General features: G+C 48.1%; 1 protein-coding gene across 1 annotated transcript; it reads right to left on the reverse strand.

Moving 5' to 3' along the window:
* Positions 1 to 3828: 3828 nt before the first annotated feature.
* On the reverse strand, positions 3829 to 7182 carry RPS27L (ribosomal protein S27 like). Its single transcript, XM_062206085.1, has 4 exons — positions 7074 to 7182; positions 6300 to 6408; positions 5660 to 5770; positions 3829 to 4041 (listed from the first exon to the last, which is right to left on the reverse strand). The coding sequence occupies exons 1-4, from the start codon at positions 7077 to 7079 to the stop codon at positions 4013 to 4015; spliced, it is 255 nt and encodes an 84-aa protein (XP_062062069.1). The 5' UTR covers positions 7080 to 7182; the 3' UTR covers positions 3829 to 4012.
* Between the last annotated feature and the right edge of the window lie 12148 nt (positions 7183 to 19330).

The raw sequence follows: 19330 nt of genomic DNA on the forward strand, positions 1-19330 counted from the left end.
TTCTCCTAACTTGGAATTCTGCGACAATTGGGAAAAATGCTGGTAAACTTCTAGTGAGTCCTGTTGTTTAAAGAGTTCTCTGGGGTGCCATTTGGTATTCTTTGGAAGTCATAAGAAAGGATTTCTCTACTCTGTTATTTTTATCTTTAGACCATGCTTTCCTGGAAGTGCCCTAGACTTTATCTTTGCCTGACGCCGTTTCTTAATTTTAGTATCATTTGCCACCTAAAGAGCCTGGACATTTTATAAACCATCAATTAATTATTAATGTTTAATAGCTTTTCCTTAGGCTTACCTCTCTCTTGCATATTGGTAGAAATAACAAGAAGAATCTGGGAGGAACACGCAGCACCGTGTGGAATTCCCTCTGCTAGAATGCCCATTTGTCACTGCAGGCAACGGTGCTGCTAAACTCTCTGCCACTGTGGAATAAGAATCTCCTTTTCTCCAAACGCCAGTAAGATTTTCCGTACTTGCCTTATGTCTACACCTGCAGCCCCCTCAAAGGCCATCACACTTGTCCAGCGTTTGTCAGAGTTCTTCAGAATTTCACTGAAGGAGTCACCGAAAGTCCGTCCGGCTTCAGTCCACTGCTGTGTTCCTGTTACAGACTAGTTGTTCTTAAATTTTATTTATTTATTTATTTATTTGACAGGTAGAGTTTACAGACAGTGAGAGAGACAGAGAGAAAGGTCTTCTTTCCACTGGTTCACTCCCCAAATGGCCACTATGGCTGGAACTGCGGCGATCCAAAGTGAGGAGCCAGGAGCCTCTTCCTGGTCTCCCATGTGGCTGCCCGGCCACAGCAGAGAGCTGGACTGGGAGAGGGGCAACCAGGACTAGAACCCGGCACCCATATTTTAAATTTTTTTTAAGGATTCTTTTTGAAGCTCTGAGAAGAGCTGTGAATTTTCTCAGAAAATAAGTCAATATACTGATACCAAATTAAGAATTCATTTCAGATATTTTTATCATAACTTTTCTTATATAACACTGTTAGTATTGATAAATTCCCCCATCTCCCCCAATGGTATCTCTAGTGTGATCTTTTTTTTTTTTTTTTAAGATTGATTTATTTATTTGAAAGTCAGAGTTACACAGAGAGAGGAGAGGCAGAGAGAGAGAGAGGTCCTCCATCCGATGGTTCACTCCCCAGACTGCTGCAACGGCCAGAGCTGTGCCAATACGAAGCCAGGAGCCAGGAGCTTCTTCTGGGTCTCCCACGCAGGTGCAGGGGCCCAAGGACTTGGGCCATCCTCTACTGCCTTCCCCGGCCACAGCAGAGAGCGGGACAGGAAGTGGAGCAGCCAGGTCTCGAACCAGCGCCCATATGGGATACCGGTGCTTCAGGCCAGGGTGTTAACCCACTGTGCCACAGCGCCAGCCCCTCTAGTGTGATCCTTAATATTAAGAGGAGAAAAAAAAAATCTAAGGGAACTTGGCACAAGTTTCTTGTTTTTGTTTTCTCTGAAAATTTATTTGTTAAGGTGATCACTGGTTACAAATCATTTGCTTTACTTAAATTGGTCTTTTATTTTGTGAGGCCAAAAAAGTACTACAGAAGATTCATATGACAAATATCCATATTTCCAATACTAAGAATTTAAAGTGCTCACATTTAGTCAAATTTTAGTTTTATAAAAATGATAGAACTGATAAAGCTGAAGATCGCTTTAATAACTACCCAAAGTCCGACTCCTGTTGCCCAGCCAAAACTGTTGTCAGCAGCCTATGAATTCTTTCAGACATGTTACTTATTTGTATTAATTTGTATTATTTATTTGTATTATTTGCATTCATGCAAATAGCATCATATGCGTTTTCTACTTAAACTTCCCTTAAATTTGTTTTTGTGATCTGGTCAAGTTGAAACATATAAATTCAATTTATGTCACGTAGCACTATCCATTCTCTAATTGATGGGTGTTTTGGTATTTTTTTTTTTTTTAATATATTTGAAAGACAGAATTAGAAAGGTAGAGACAAAGAGATCTTCCATCTGCTGGTTTACTTACCAAATGGCTGAAATGGCTGGAGCTGAACTGATCCAAAGCCAGGAGCCAGGAGCTTCTTCCAGGTCTCCCACATGGGTGCAGGAGCCAAGCACTTGGGTCATCTTCCACTGCTTTCCCAAGCGCATTAGCAAGGAGCTGGATTGGAAGTGGAGCAGCTGCGACTTGAACTGGCAAACATATGGGATGCCGGCCGCATAGGCACCCCATATGTGTGTTTTCGTACATAGGGAATGCTGAACAGTTTTCTTAGGTTAAGTCATGAGATTGCTCTTCTTGAAGGTCAGAAACACTTGAATTTGAATCATGTTATATGGTTGAACCTAACCACACTTTGCAGGCTAACACTTGAACATGACTTTTAAATGTTGACTGTATGTTCAATGGGTAAAGTTTTTCTTTGCCATTTGCCTACTGTTAATGAAGTTAGACATATTTTCATGTTCACTGGCTATTTGGATTTCCTTAAATGAAAATTTCCCTTTTAGAGCCTGTGTTCATCCAAAGGAAAATAGAGCACTGTCAAAAGAATTTTTTGCGGGCCGGTGCCATGGCTTAACAGGCTAATCCTCTGCATTGCGGCGCTGGCACACCGGGTTCCAGTCCTGGTTGGGGCGCCGGGTTCTATCCCGGTTGCCCCTCTTCCAGGCCAGCTCTGTTATGTCCCGGGAAGGCAGTGGATGGCCCAGGTCCTTGGGCCCTGCACCCGCATGGGAGACCAGAAGCACCTGGCTCCTGGCTTCGGATCAGCGAGATGCGCCGGCCGCAGCGGCCATTGGAGGGTGAACCAACAGCAAAAGGAAGACCTTTCTCTCTGTCTCACTCACTGTCCACTCTGCCTGTCAAAAGAAAAAAAATTTTTTTTTGTGGACATGCTCATAGATTAGGGAAAGAATTACCTTGGTGAACACTTGGGTTTTTTTGGAAATGCAGCAACTTGTTCCTTGTTCAGTGTACAATTTCCCTCATTCCACTGTGCAGCTTTACAATGTGGTTTTGCCACTCCATCCAAAGGTGGAGCTGTCCCTGCTCTCTCCTGAATCTGTGCTGATTGTTGACTTGCTTTGTTTTTGAAGCTTTTATTACACTTGGGGGAAAGCCAAGACGCCTCAGTTGCCTGACACAGGACAGAAGCCATCTTGGACCCCCTGATCCAGCTGAGCCCCGAGCTTGAAGTCAGCTGCAAGAGTAAACCTAGGTAAGATGAGCCAAGTCACCAGTCAACCCACACAATCAAGAGATACTAAATTATTTTAAGCAACTGCATTTGGGAGTGCCTTGTTTTGTAGCAGTATTTTAACACAACTGTGCTCCAGTATGAGGTGGATAATCCAGGGGACAAAACAGAACTTCTAAGTACTTAGGATCACCTCTAACTTAAAACCCAGAGAGCACTTACTGTGAAAAGCACTGTGTTAAGTACTTTGTATGTTACATCATTTTACCTTCCAAACAACTGTTACATGGAAACTACCCTTATTTTCCCCCAAGGTCACAAACCTGTAAACCACTACAACTTGTGCAACCACTACCCTGACTTCCCATTTGAAAAAAAAGTGTCTAAAAATTTACCAGCTTATTAAGTCATGATTATTTGGCATGGAACTTTATTGATGTGGCTTAGTTTTCAAAATTGAATAAAAAATGACCCAGTAGTCATGCTTACACACTCCATCTAAATGGACAGTATAGATGTAAAATGTGAAATGAGAACATTAGACACTCATGGACACACAACACTGGCCCCAGAACACACTTAAATTTTTAATGCAGATTCACACAGCATATACATGGCACACTCACATTTAAAAAAAAAAAAAAAAAAAAGAGGATTTGCCCATAATCAAAACTTTATTGAAAAACTGACATCAAAATAGGGGATAAGTTGTATACCTTATAAAATCAACCAAAATTACATTATCTTAGTAGATTCACTAGAATCACTGAACTTATGATAAGGCTTTCCGTGAGAACACAAATCCAGGAAGTTGTGTGGGTCACTAGTGTTGCTTTCTTCTAAAGGAACAGCCTGCAAAGGAATCATAAGAGTAGATTAAACAGAAGTCTATTCTACTCTTGTTATTATTTAGCGACAAAAACTAAGTAAAACACTTAAATTTTAAGAATAGTCAATATTTATATGCAGATTTATCCTTTTATAGCAGAAATCTGCTATAAAATAAATCAGAGTTTATTTTTAAGTTTTATTGATTTAAAAGGCAGAGATCTGAGACTTTCCATTCACTGGTTCACTCCCAAAATGCCAGCAGGGGCAGGGCCAAACAAAGCCAAGAACTCTATCTGGGTCTCCCAAGTAACTGGGCCACCATCTGCTGCCTCCCAGGTGCTTTGGCAAGAAGCTGCATCAGAAATGGAGGCTGGACTCAATCCCAGGGACTCCAGTATGACAGTGGTGGCTTCACCTGCTGTGCCACAACGCCTACCTTCTGAGTTGATTCTGACAGGACTACAACTGTAACTATTAATTTTCAATTCAACAGTTCAAACTGTTTTACGTAAGCTGTTAGAAGATGAACTCTTAATTTTTTCAAACTATTCTGAATAATTTTCCCAAGAGTAATTTGGATTAGAGTTCTTTTTAGATCTGTTAGGAAAACTCTGATACAAATGTACTCTTTGTACCATCTGTCAGCATACAGGCATGAAATTCAAAGATCATGGCATGATGACATGTTTCAAAAATCTTCCAAGTATTACCAACTTAGTATTCAGATATAGATCTTGGATTTGCTGCTACTCCACTTTTAACTTCCCCGTGAGAAGTTGAAAATCACAGCTCCCCAGAATATCACAAGCAAATTTCAAGTACTATTACTGGATTGTGAATCTGCAAGTATTGCTATGGAACGATATACACATTTTCCCCCTTATTATTCCAAGTTAAAGAGGACTTAAAATGAGATTTTGTGGTAACCATTAAGTAGTTGCTAATAAAAACAGAACCTCTGGCATTTAAATTTACACATTAGTTATCTGTTGCTTAGCTAATAATGATTAAAAAAAAATCTTAAGTCAGTCTTATGTACCAAATACATATGAAAATATTTACAAAATTTAAAAATCCCTGTGTCCTAAATATAGTTACTTTTTCTTCCATTTAGGTAAATTTATTCCAAGTTAAGCAAGCTAAGTACAAAAGAATTGGTGTTCCAAATTTAGAATAATAAAGGAATTCTCTGCTAGGTCAAGTGTACATGCACACTTATCCAATTCATCAGGATACTCTTTCCTAAAAGAACATACAATAAAAATACTAATTTGGGGGCAAGCATTGTAGCACAATGGGTTAAGCTGCTGCTTGTAACACCGGCATCCCATTTCACCGTGCTAGTTTGAGTCCAGGCTGCTCTACTTCTGATCCAGGTTCCTGCTAGGGCACCAAGTGCCTGGACCCCTGGCACCCAGGATGGAGTTCCTGGCTCCTAGCTTCCACCTGCGCCAGACCAGGCTGTTGCAGCCATTTGGGGAATGACCCAGTGGATGGAAGATACCTCTATCCCCACCTCCCTGTCACTCTGCCTTTCAAATAAATAAAACTTAAAAAAAAAAAAAAAAACCACTATCTTGGTCTTTATCAATTTAAGACCTTCTTAAACCCTGTGTCTTTACTAAAGACACAGACATACCTTCTGTGAGTCGGGCCTTTCCTCCTGTAGGCTGGCACAAAACTGTAGAACAGCCTACACACAGAACCACTGTTTGGGCATGGCTGAAAACCGTGGTGATCTTGTAGCAACCTAAAAAGTGGGGCAGTGGAGACGGAAGGCTGAGGAAACACAGCACCTGTTCAACAAGCTGCTGATAACGCGCAGTTATTGTGTAATAGCCGATCTCCCCGTGCTTCCTGGAAACCGCCACGGGCCAGCAAGTCACATATGTAACAAACTTTCCCAGTAGGCACTTAGATTGTTTTAGAAGTGAAAACAGTATTCTACCGAACTGAGTATCTCCAAAACAGGATCAGCTCAACATATACGCAAGGTGGCTTTTTCCCTACTACACCTTCAAAAGCCAGGTCTACGTTCACTCGGAGCACATCTCCGTGCTGACTAGTCACATATGGCTAACGGCCACCACCCTGGGCAGCGCAGGAGACATCAAACAGCCTCCGAACAGCTTCGGCCCTTGGTCTCCGCAATCGTTTATTCTGAAAACGCCGTAACCTCACGGGTCTCCAAGTTTCAGTGTATCTAAATCCATATACCAAAAGAGCAAATCCTGCAGAAATTTTCCTTACGGAGAAGCAGCAAGGTGTGACATTTTTACCTGGGCATTTTACGTCCATAAAATAAGAATTCGGACTTTGAACTAGCCGTTTCTTTTTATGTTTCTTCTTTTCCTCCTCCAAAGAGGGATGGAGTAGATCTCTAGCCAACTGAATTAAAAAAACACACACACACACACAGGATCGTTACTAGAGTTAGACCAGGACGCCGGCGGACGGCACCCTACGTGGACCACAGACCACGGCCACACTGCGGAGGCCACGCTTCGGCCGGGGGAGCGGCTGCTCCGGGCCGGATCGCCTCGCTGACGGACACCGGCGGGCAGGGCCGCGCTCAGCCGAACCACCCCCAGCCTCGCCCCGGCCTCGCCCCGGCACGGCTGCCCGCGGGGTTCCAAGTCCGAGCCCGCAGCGGTGACCGAGGCGTGGCCGCCCTTGAAGGAATCAGCAAGTAAGGCAACTGCGGAGGCAGGTTTTTTTTTTTTTTTCCTTCACAAGCAGGAAATCGCGTCAGACGGCGCGAGCCCAAAGCCCCCGACGACCACAGCCTCGCGGGCGCCCCCTCGAACACCAAGGGGCTCCACGGCCAAGGGCGCCGTTCCCCCTCCGGGCCACCAGAGCCCAGCCGGCGGCCCGCGGCGGCGCGGCCCGCTCCCCGCCCAGCCAGGGCCCGCCATGCCGCGCTGCCTGGGCAAGTCCCGACAAGCCCGCCACGCCGCGCTCGGCGCGCAGCGCAGCGGGGCCCGGAGGCCCTCCCGTCCTACCCAGGACAGACAAGCCCCAAACACCCTCGGAGCGCGAGGTAAACAACTCACGGGCATGTCTGCGGTCCGCGAGCCCGGCGCCTCTCACCGACGCTGGCTACTGCCCTAGTGACAGCACGCGAGCGGGCGCTCGGCATCAACTTCCGGGACAGAGGGGGCGGGAAGAGGCGGGGCGGAGCGGCGGGCCGGGCCGTCCGCTCTAGGCGCTCGTCTCGGTGGTCGTGGGGGCCGGCGGCTGGAGGGCTGCGCGCGGTGCCTGCGGCGGGCTCGGGCGGCTGTGTGCGGGGGAGTTGCGCCTCTGAAGGGGCTCCGCCCGGGCTCCGCCGGGCTTCCCGAGTGGCCAACGTCTCCCCTGACGGGAGATGGTTCCGCTGTGGAGGACCAGTTTGAGGGGTCGGTGTGCGCGCCGATGACCAAAGACTAAGAAACTGGGGAGGCCCTGGACCAGGCCGGACGTGCTTAATCCCTAGAGGAAAACGTGCAATACTAAACGTTTTGGGAAATGCAGAAAAATAGAACAGTAAAGATCCTACCCAGAAACGTTGTTTACTTTTGAGCTGTATGCTTACCTTTTTAAATTCACTTGGCGTACAGGTTGATTTGGGATTTGGGGTTTTTAAAAAGTATTTATTTGAAAGGTAGAGTTACACCGAGAGAAGGGGGAACAGAGAGAGATCGTCCATCTGCTGGTTCATTTCCCAAATGGCCACAAGGGACAGACCTGGGCAAGGCCGAAGCCAGGGACCTGGAACTCTGTCGGGGTCTCCCATGTGGGTGCAGGTACCCAAGGGCTTGGGCCATCTTCTGCTGCTTTCCCAGGCCATAGCAGAGAGCTGAATCTGAAGCCAATCGGCCAGGGCTAGAATGCGGCTCATAGGCCCCGCAGGTGCACTGCCCACACACCAGCTCCTGGGATGTGGGTTTTCTGTGGTTGGAATCCTCTTGCGAAGAATCTTGTCTAAACGTGATCCCTCCCCTACTTTATAATGAACGTGGCTCCCTGTTACCTCAGATTCTCCTACATCATCCTATGAATATAGAAACTCATTCCGACCATCCCTGAAGTGCAATTAGGTTTGGGTTTTTAAATCATGTTTAAGAACTAACAAATATTAAATATTTTCATGCAGACAACATTTATAGAACAATACAGTTGTATAGAATCCTGGCCTCCAGAGACATTGATGTAGTTGCTTGACAGGTGGAATTAAGGTTGCTAATTAGCTGAGTTTAATCTAGGGAGATTATCCTGGATTATCTGGGTAGGCCCATTGTAAACCCAAATGGGGGAAGAGAGAGTGAGATTCGGCGATGGAGGAAGTGGCTGATAGGCACTGTGTTCGCGGATGGACGATGAGAGCTGGAGCCAAGGATTGTGGGAAGAGACCAGAAATTATCAACATGCCCCCCGCCTCCCAGAGGCCCCAGGAGGAACACAGCCCTGCTCCCACAGCCTTGTAGCCCAGGGAGGTCTGGCTCAGAATCGCAAAAGCCGGTTAAGTCACCGCCCGAGACGCCAGCATCCCTCATGGGTGCCGGCTCCAGTCCCAGGTGCTCCAGTTCTCCATCCAGCTCCCTGCTACTGCACCTGGGGAAGCAGTGGGGGATGGCCCAAGTCCGTGAGCCCCTGCCCCCATGTGGGAGACCCACCCAGATCAAACTCAGATGAAACTTCAGGCTGACCCAGCCCCAGTCATTGCGGCTATTTGGGGGCGGTGAACCAGTGGATGGAAGATCTCTCTTTCTCTAATTCTGCCTTCCAAATAAATCAATAAAATCTTAAAAAAAAAAAATCCGAGGGAAGAATTGCTGCATCCAAAGTTAGGGACATTTTAAGGTTTATAATGTAAACTGCTAAAATTTTCCTCCAGAAAAGTCAAACCAGTTTAGATGAAAATATATGAGAATGTCCCTTTCTTTGCACTCTTGACATTATTGGATATTTTTCTGTTTCTCAGTCAATTCAGAAATATGGGGCCGGCGCCGTGGCTCACTTGGCTAATCCTCCACCTGCGGCACCGGCATCCCATATGAGCGCTGGGTTCTAGTCCTGGCTGCTCCTCTTCCAGTCTGGCTCTCTGTGTGGCCCGGGAAGGCAGTGGAGGATGGCCCAGGTGATTGGGCACCTGCGCCTGAGTGGGAGACCAGGAGGAAGTACCTGGCTCCCGGCTTCAGATCGGTGCAATGCCAGCCGTGGTGGCCATTTTGGGGGTGAACCAACGGAAGGAAGACCTTTCTGTCTCTCTCTCTCTCACACTAACTCTACCTGTCAAATAAGTAAAAAAGAAAAAAAAAGTAATACTAGGTACTATTTTGTCATAGTTCACTGTTTTGGTTAATATTTTTCAGATATTTGCCACTGGTACCTTTCTATTGGAATGGTCATCTATTTCTTTTCTTTTTTAAATCTTTCCATATTAAGAATATTGACACTTTATCATTTGTTACAAAATTGTTTTTAACTTCTTCCCACTTTAATTTTTGGAGATTTTAAAAACATTTTTAAAAGAATTTATTTATTTTAGAGGTAGAGTTACAGACAGAGGGAGAGAAGAGAGGTCTTCAATCCTCTGGTTCACTCCCCAATTGGCCACAACAGCTAGAGCTGCGCCGATCCGAAGCCAGGAGCCAGAAGCTTCTGCTGGGTCTCCCACGCGGGTGCAGGGGCCCAAGGACCTGGGCCATCCTCCACTGCTTTCCCAGGCCATAGCAGAGAGCTGGATTGGAAGAGGAGCAGCTGGAACATGAACTGGCGCCCATATGGGATTCCAATGCTGCAGGCAGAGACTTAGCCTACTATGCCACAACCAGCCCCAATTTTTGGAGATTTTTATACAGAAGTTTTTATTTATTTACTACTTAGTAGTGGTTGTCTTAACTACTATACCAAGCACCCACTCCCAGAAGTGTTTTTTTTTTTTTTTTTTTTTTTTTTTTTTTGACAGGCAAAATGGACAGTGAGAGAGAGACAGAGAGAAAGGTCTTCCTTTTTGCCGTTGGTTCACCCTCCAATGGCCGCTGCGGTCGGCGCGCTGCGGCCGGCCTGCATACTGCTCTGATCCGAAGGCAGGAGCCAGGTGCTTCTCCTGGTCTCCCATGGGGTGCAGGGCCAAGGCACTTGGGTCATCTTCCACTGCACTCCCTGGGCCATAGCAGAGAGCTGGCCTGGAAGAGGGGCAACCAGGACAGAATCCGGCACCCTGACTGGGACTGGAACCCGGTGTGCCGGCGCCGCAAGGCGAAGGATCAGCCTGTTGAGCCACGGCGCCGGCTCCCAGAAGTTTTTAATGCTATGTATTCATGTGTGCACACACAGAAACCTACATTTCAAGTATGTTGGCTTTTCCTTTTTGCTATTGTGCTTAGACAGGCTTTGGTCATCTTAAGATCAACTAAATAGCCATCCATGCTTTCTTCTGATTGTTTTGTTGTGATAAATATTCTTTAATTTTTTAATTAACCTGGAATTTATTTTAGCACATCCCAGAACAATTTCCTTTTTTAAAAAATATTTATTTGAGGGGCCGGCGTTGTGGCGCCTCGTGTTAAAGCCCTGGCTTGAAGCGCCAGCATTCCATATGGGCGCCGGTTCTAGTCCCGGCTGCTCCTCTTCCGATCCAGCTCTCTGCTGTGGACTGGGAAAGCAGTGGAGGATGGCCCAAGTCCTTGAGCCCCTGCTCCCACGTGGGAGACCTGGAAGAAGCTCCTGGCTCCTGGCTTCAGATTGGCGCAGCTCCAGCCATTGCAGCCAATTGGGGAGTGAACCAGCAGGTGGAAGACCTCTCTCTCTCTCTCTCTCTCTCTCTCTCTCTCTGCCTCTCCTCTCTCTGTGTAACTCTGCCTTTCAAATAAATAAATCTTTTTTTAAAAATATTTATTTGAAAGGCAGAGTTACCAAGAGAGAAGAAGAGAAATCTTCCGTCTGCTGGTTCTTTCCCAAAATGGCCACAACAGCCAGGGCTAGGCTGGGCTGAAGCCAGAAACCAGGAGCCCAGCTGCCTTCCCAGAAGCTGGATCAAAAGTGGAGCAGCTGGGACTTGAACCTGCAACCATATGGTTTGCCAGCATTGTAGGTGGTAGCTTAACCCGTTGTACCACGCTGCCAGCCCCTTGAGCAATCTCTAACAATAGGCCTAGTTATTGCTTTTACGAGATATAACCTATGCCCAGCACAGTATCAAAACCTTTCCATCTCTAAGACACTCAGAGGAACCATGACCAATAAAATTCTCAATATCAAGAAGATTGCGGGGGCAGAGGGGCAGGGGCCTGCAGAAGATGGCCCAAGTGCTTGGACCCCTGCACCCTCGTAGGAGACCCAGAAGAAGCTTCTGGTTCCTGGCCCTGGCCCAGGCCTGGCCCAGCCCCAGCCATTGTGGCCATGTGGGGAGTGAGCCAACGGATGGAAGACCTCTCTGTTGATATCTCTCCCTTTCTCTTTTTGTAACTCTTTCGAATAAATAAATAAATCTTAAAGGAGGGGGGGGGCTGGCACTGTGGCACAGTGGGTTAACACCCTGGCCTGAAGCGCAGCCATCCCATATAGGCACCAGTTCGAGACCCAGCTGCTCCACTTCCAGTCCAGCTCTCTGCTATGGCCTGGGAAAGCAGTAAAAGATGGCCCAAATCCTTGGGCTCCTGCACCAGTATGGAGACCTGGAGGAAGCTCCTGGCTCCTGGCTTTGGATCGGCGCAGCTCCAGCCGTTGTGGCCATCTGGGGAGTGAACCATTGGATGGAAGACCTCTCTCTCTCTGCCTCTCCTCTCTCTGTGTAACTCTGACTTTCAAAAAAAAAAAATAATAATAATAAATCTTAAAAAGAAAAAAGAGGAGGAGGGGGAGGGGAAGGAGATCAGGACTCCGTTGCTGACTGCCTGCTCCTCCAAAGCTCAGCCTCTCCTTAGCATCATCTGCACTGACAGCAGATGGAGGGTCACGTGGGCGGGGCACGGCCCTGGAGTCCCTCTGCCTGGACAGTCCTGCAGGAGGAGCTCCCCGCTGGCCCCCCTCGGGTGTGTGTGTGTGTGTGTGTAGGAATCCCACCGACTGCCCACACGATCCTCCAGCTCTCTGTCTGGCCAGGCCTGCGAAGGTGCCTCAGGCATCTCCCCGGTGCTGCCTGGCTCCCCTCACCTCAGCAGTGCAGCCCCCTCTGCTCCCTCTTTTCTCACTGTTCAGCTGGTGCTAAGCGGCAGGCCGCCAGGAGGTGCTCTAAGTCTGTCAGGCCCTGCCTCTCCCTTGGGCTCCCCTTCTTCCAGCCCAGGCCCTCCTTTCCCCCAGGAGACTGCTAGGGGACTGGCTTTGATTTTCAGAAATTCAGAGGGTGTTGGGCATTGCAGAGTTCCAGTGCCCTGCTTTGGCCTGGCCCGGCCCAGCCCTGGCTGTTATGGGCATTTGAGGAGTGAACCAGTGGGTATGAGAGTCTCATCTCAGTCTCTCTGCCTCTGTCTGTCTCTTCCCTCTTACCCCCATCACTCTACCTTTTAAATAAACAAATCTTTAAAAATAAATTCAGAGGGACAGGCGCTGCTAAGTCCTGCTTGGGACACCCACATCGCATATCAAAACCCTTGCTTCGAGTCCTGGCTACTCTGCTTCTGATCCAGCTTCCTACTAACGAGTTTTCTGGGAGACGGCAGGTGATGGATTGGATCCTTGCCGCCCATGTGGGAGACCAAGAGTGAATTCTGGCCTCTTGCCTTCCAAATGGCCCGGCCCCAGCTATTGCACACATTTAGGGAGTGAACCAGCAGATGAAAGATATCTCTAAGTTTCTCTCATTTGCTCTCTCTTTGTCTCTCTCTAGTTCCTTCTCTCCCTCCCTCCCTCCCTCCCTCCCTCTCACAGCTTTTCAAATTAGGTGAAAATAAATAAATTTTTAAAAAGAAAATTCAGAGTGTGAGGTGGGGAACCTAAATATAACTTTTCACATCCCTACCTTTTAAAGTACTTTGTAAGATGCACAGAAAAGTCTAAGATTTGTTTATTTGAAAGGCAGAGTGACAGAGAGAAAGCGAGAGTCAGAGATCTTCCATCTGATGGTTCACTCCCCCAATAGCCACACCAGCCAGAGCTTGGCCAGGTGGAAGCCAGGAGCACAGATCTCCCTCCAGGTCTCCCATGTAGGTGGCAGGGGTCCAAGTACTTGGGCCACCATGTGATGCCGCCAAGGGTGCATGTAGGCAGGAAACTGGATCGAAAGTGGAGTATCTGGGACTTGAACCAGGCACTGTAAATATGTACATGTACATGTATATGCACACACACGTATACACACACACACTCACATATTTCTTCACCAGGAGGCTGATTCTGACGGGTGCTTCACTGAGCTCCATGCCCGCCAGCCTCTAGTTGCATTGGGCCACTAGGAGGCAGCAGTCCAAAACCAGAGAGCAGAGAAGATCAGTGTGGGAATACTGACTGCCCAGGATCTAGCTGTTTCTCAAAAGCCAACTGTTGCCTTAGGCGTCCCCACCTCCAGCTCTCAGGGCTTCCTCTTCGTCCTTCCTCCCCTCTTGGCCCTAGTGGCTGAGGGGCGGTGCCTCCGATTCCTTCGCTGGTTTCCTTTTATGTTATCTAGATCTTGCAGATAGCCCCCTCTTGAAATGTTCCCCAAGGCCAGCACTGTGGTGTAGCGGTTAAAGCCGCCACTTGCAGTGCCGGCATCCCATATGGGCACTGGTTCGTGTCCCGGCTGCTCCACTTCTGATCCAGCTCTCTGCTATGGCCTGGGAAAGCAGTAGAAGATGGCCCAAGTCCTTGGACCCCTGCACCCATGTGGGAGATGCAACAGAAGCTCCTGGCTCCTGGCTTTCGGATTGGCTCAGCTCCAGCCGGATGGAGGACCTCTCTCTCTGCCTCTCCTTGTCTCTGTGTGTGGCTTTGACTTTCCAGTAAATAAATAAATCTAATAAATAAATGTTCCTCAGTCACTTCTTCTGAATGGACCATCTGTGATCTGCCAGGACTTCCCCGCCAGCATGTACTCCTCTTTTGTTTGATTTATTTACTTGCGTTTTATTTCAAAGACAGAGAGAGAAAGATCTTCCATTCACTGGTGTACTCCCCAAATGCCCACGACAGCCGTGGCTGGGTTAGGCTGATCCCAGGGGCTGGAAACTCACCCAGTTCTCCCACGTGGGTGACAGGGACGCAAATACTCGAGCCATCGGCTGCGGCTTCCCACGGTGCACAGTAGCATAAATGCTGGAATCAGAGGCAGAGCTGCTTCTCACATGGCACTCTGGTACGGGTGCGGGTGTTCCAAGCGGGCTCGGAACTTACCACTGCGCCAAGCGCGCTCCCCTCTCTTCCCCCTTGTGGCCCAGAAGGCTTTGCGGATGGGATCCCTCTGCTCCTCAGCCATCCGTCCAGCCAGGCGATGGCGGTTTGATAGGTGTGGCTTCTGCTGTTCTCTGCTTGCAGCGAGTAGGGAATAGTAAGGCAGAGGCCCACAGGCCTAGACGTGCAGATGGCTGGCCGCCTTGCGAACCAGCAGCATGGGCATCAACCCTGGGCTTTCTGGAAATCCAGACACTCAGGCCCCACCCACCCCAGACCTACTGAACCAGCATATGCGTTTTCACAAGACCCCTGGGGATTCATGAGCACATGTGTGCTGAAAGCGCTGGCCCAGGTCCGCCAGGCCCACCTTTCGTGAGTCCTCCTACGTCCCCAGTGGAGCTTTTACAATGCTGGCACCCAGATTCCCGCTATACCAAGGAAAGAAAGCAAGGATTACCTGCCTAATTGGAGCAGAAAAGCATCCCACTTTCTCTGCTTCTTCAAAATATTTTGTTCATTGCATCTAATCTCGCTCTCTGTAACAGATCTAGGAATCCTTTAAATCGGTGATGCTCAAACTTGGGTGCACATTAGGAGCCTCCAGATCAACCAAATCAAGAATACTTGGAGGGTGCTTAACTTGGGTCTACGCCACCCATGGAGCTCCTAGTTCCTAGCTTCAGTCTAGCCCAGCCCTGGCTGTTGCAGGCATCTTGGGGAGTGAACCAATGGATGGATGATTTCTGGTTGTCCCTGTTTCTTTCTCTGTGTTTCTGTGCCTTTCAAATGAGAGAGAGAGAGAGACAGAGAGCGAGCGAGCAGGGGAGGGGAAATGAGGAGAGGAGAGGAGGGGAGGGGAGGGGAGAGGTGAGGAGAGAAAGGGAGAAAAAGGGAAGGGAGAGGAGGGGAGGAGAGATGAGAGCTTGGGTCTCCCAGGTGATTCCATTAAGCAGAGCTGAGAACCACTGCTGTAAGTTCTCTGAAGGGCTTAGGATTGTAAAGCATGGGTGGGCGCTGTGGCACAGTGGGTTAAGCTGCCCCTTGGAACGCCAGGGTTTGAGTCCCACCTCACTTCTGATTCAGCCTCCTACTAGTGTATAACTGGGAGGCACCAGATGATGGCTTAACTACTTGGGTCCCAAATGGGAATCCTAGATGGAGTTTTGGACTCGTGACCATAGCCTGGCCTGAACCTGGTTGTTACAGGAATTTGGGGAGTGAACCAGTAGATGAAAATCTCTCTCTCTCTCTCTTTCAAATAAATTTTTAAAAATTTAATTTCAAATTTGTAAAGCAAAGTCTGTTTGAAAGGAGTAAAAAGGGAAAATACAGGGAAGAAGAAATATTTTTTAAATTTTCTTTTTTTCTCAATTTTATTTATCTGAAAGAGTTACACACAGAGAGAGAAGGAGAGATAGAGAGGTCTTCCATCCACTGGTTCACCCCACCCGCCAAATGGCTGCAATGGCCAGGAGTGGGCCAGGCTGAAGCCAGGAGCCAGGAGCCAGGAGCCAGGAGCCAGGAGCTTCTTCTGGTCTCCCATGTGGGTGCAGGGCCCAAGCACTTGGGCCATCTTCTACTGCTTTCGTAGGCACATTAACAGGGAGCTGGATCGAAACTGGAGCAGCTAGGACTTGAACCTATGTTCATATGGGATGCTGGCACTGCAGATGGTGGCTTAACCCACTGTGTCACAGTGCCAGCCCCTAACTGATATTTCAAAATAGTCAAGCTTGTTAGTCAGATGGGATCTCTAGCACGTGTCCTGCCTCCTGCTCTGCTGCTAGTCAGGTGTCTGGCCTGCCCTTCATCTCCCCCATGATTGCTTCCTGCAATCTCTCTCTCTCTCTCTCTCTCTCTCTCTCTCTCTCTCTCCCTCCTGGAGTCCCCAGTGAAGGAAGTGAGCTACTTAGAGGCAAGGTGCTCTCTCAAACTTCACTGTACCCCATGCCTCGTAGTAAAAATGGTTTATGAAGATGCTAAAGTCAGCACCAATTGATGCAATCTTTCCCCTGACTGAACTCTTCTTGCCTACATTAGTCATTTCTCAGCGACCACTGCCGTCTCACGTGGGCTTCATTTTTCATGCTGTTGTACTGCCGTATCCCTTTTCCTATGTCTGTGTCTTCTTTTCCCTAAAAGCCTGTAAACAGACTTCTTGATGATTGGAACTTGAGCTCATCTCCCAGATACTTGGCACAGTGCATAATAGGCGTTCTAGAATGTGTCAGTTGGGTGCCACACTCAGAATAACTGCCTCAATGGTCATGTTTGGATGACTAACCATTCCATCTAGTTCATGCAGAATCTTTATCTTTCGGTTATGACTTTACTAGAGCCTGTTTTTTATTTTATTTTTTAAAAAAGATTTATTTATTTATGGCCGGCGCCGTGGCTCAACAGGCTAATCCTCCACCTTGCAGCACCGGCACACCGGGTTCTAATCCCGGTTGGGGCCCCGGATTCTATCCCGGTTGCCCCTCTTCCAGGCCAGCTCTCTGCTATGGCCCAGGAAGGCAGTGGAGGATGGCCCAAGTGCTTGGGCCCTGCACCCCACGGGAGACCAGGAGAAGCACCTGGCTCCTGGCTTCGGATCAGTGAGATGCGCCGGCCGCAGTGGCCATTGGAGGGTGAACCAACGGCAAAAAGGAAGACCTTTCTCTCTGTCTCTCTCTCTCTCACTATCCACTCTGCCTGTCAAAAAAAAAATAAAAATAAATAAATAAATAAATTTTTAAAAAGATTTATTTATTTATTTGAAAAGTAGAGTGACAGAGACACAACAAGAGAGAACTACTCACTGGTTCATTCCCCAAATGCCTGCAACAGCTGGGGCTGGGCCAGGCCAAAGCCAAGAACCAGGAACTCTGTCTTCTCCCATGTGAGTGGCAGAAACCCAAATACGTGGACCATCATATACCTCCTTCCCAGGCACAGTAGCAGTAATACCTGGTTGAAAGTGGAGCAGCTGGGATTTGAACTGGCACTCCGATATGGGCTGTGAGCGTTCTGTGCAGTGGCTTAACCTGTTGTGCCAGGGTGTCCACTCCACCAGGTCCTTCCTGTACATACCTTTGATCAATTCTCTAACCAAGTTCGGTGTGATGAAATGTAAAAGGCTGCAGAATGCTGGTCGAATCTCAGTTAACTTGCTTCTAAAATTGGGAAAATAATTTGAAGTCTTTGCAGGGTTAATGAGAAACCGTAGTGAGCTCTGCTTTCTCTTCCCTTGGAAAGCGTGTACAGGCAAAATGAATGAGACGTATCCTGTTTTTCCATTAGGCCAAAGCTGATTAAAAGGCTAAGGGGTAAAAGGGCTCAAAGTATCGAGCAGAATGGCGCCCTACTTATTCACGATGAGAACCTTACTCAACTATGTGAGGAATGTCTGCAGTACACAGAGCAGTGGGCAAGGTAAGCCCTCTTTGCTCAGAGCACAGAAGCTTTCACAGCCACTAAACCTCCCTAGGTCCGTTCTCCATCTATTAAAGGGAAATATTTATGCCCATTTCCTAAAGTGCTATGAAGATAAAAGGAAGTAGTGCATTCTCAGTGCTCAATAAACGCCAACTTCCTTGTGCTTGTTGGCTCTCAAGAAATCAGTTGGCTCTGAGAATCTTAAGCTAATAGTGATTTCCTGCACATGGCCTTGCAAAATGCAGCACCTTCCCAACGTGCTGCCTTCAGGAAGATCACAAACATGTTCCATCTGGGGAAGACAGGGGCTGGAGTCTTTTATTTTTGAATCAAATGCTGAGAGAGAGAAAGAGAAGTGGGCATTGTGGCACAGTGGCTTAAGCCTCTGCTTGCAATCCCCACATCGATGTCAGAGTGCCTCAGCTCAAGTCCCAGCTCTGCTTCCCATCCAGCTTCCTGCTAATGCGCCAGGGAAGGCGTGGATGACGCCCAGGTGCTTGAGTTCCTACCGCCCACATGGGAGACTTGGTTTGAATTCCCAGCTCCTGGCTTAGGCCTGGCCCAGCTGTGGCTGTTGTGGACATTTTGGTGAGTGGTCAGTGGGTGGAAGATCTTTCCCTCTTCCTCTATCACTCTGCCTTTCAAATAAATAAATAAAAACCTTTTGAGAGGGGAAAGGTGGATATATTGTTCTTGCAGAGTCCAGCAGGTGGTACAAGAAGCCTGTGGTGCAGGACCAGCGCTGGCCAGCAGAGAGATTGTCTTCCTGTGGGAGATGTCTTCCTGTTGTGTGTCCACAGTCATTCCACAAATAGCTGTGCACTAGAGATAGGCTCCTTACATGTACAACTGCAGTTACTATGGGTTTTCCTAAGAAAAGTGAGGTCTAGAAGGCAGCTGAGAGTGCACCTAGTCCACCCCAAATAGTCTGCCCTAAGTGTTCCACTCACCCAGGACTAGGTCATTCTCTCCAACTACTTCGGTTCTGCGTTGCCCTCATGTGAAGGCTGAACACCACTGGCTCTCAGGGTACGTTTCCTAGAGACACATAGTCCGAGATTCTGTAGCAGACCTGTCACCATTAACGGGGCCGAGCTCTGTAGTCTCTGGGCGGTGCGGACTCTTCAAGCAGCGGGCACTGGACAATGAGCTGGGAGTGGGGAGGGATTTGGCTGGCGATCTTCGGAGTCTGCTGCTTTCTGTAGTGTAAGTATTCCTACCACTTTACAGAGCATTGGGAAGAGATGAACTCAGTCTTGTTATCGGGGGAACAAATGCTCAAGTCTTATTTTAGGAATATTTCCATTATCACCAGGACTCCTAATAAAATATCCACATTTTTGAGCCTCCTTTTGTCTACCCTCTGATCAAACAGCAGGGGACAGGGAATAAAGATAGGAGAAAGAATGGACTCCTACACTGATCCACAAACTGGATGGTTGGCCCTGAAGGAAAAAGTGCCTGCGTGATCCTTGGAGCTCCATGGGCACAAAGCATCACAGAGAAGGAGTACAGACACTGCCTTCTGGCTTGTCAGTGATATGGCAGGGGCGGGCATTTGGCCTCGCGGTTGACACCTGCATCCAATCCGAGTGTTTGGGTT

This window comes from Lepus europaeus, chromosome 11, assembly GCF_033115175.1.
Source record: "Lepus europaeus isolate LE1 chromosome 11, mLepTim1.pri, whole genome shotgun sequence".
In the NCBI taxonomy this organism is placed as follows: domain Eukaryota; kingdom Metazoa; phylum Chordata; class Mammalia; order Lagomorpha; family Leporidae; genus Lepus; species Lepus europaeus.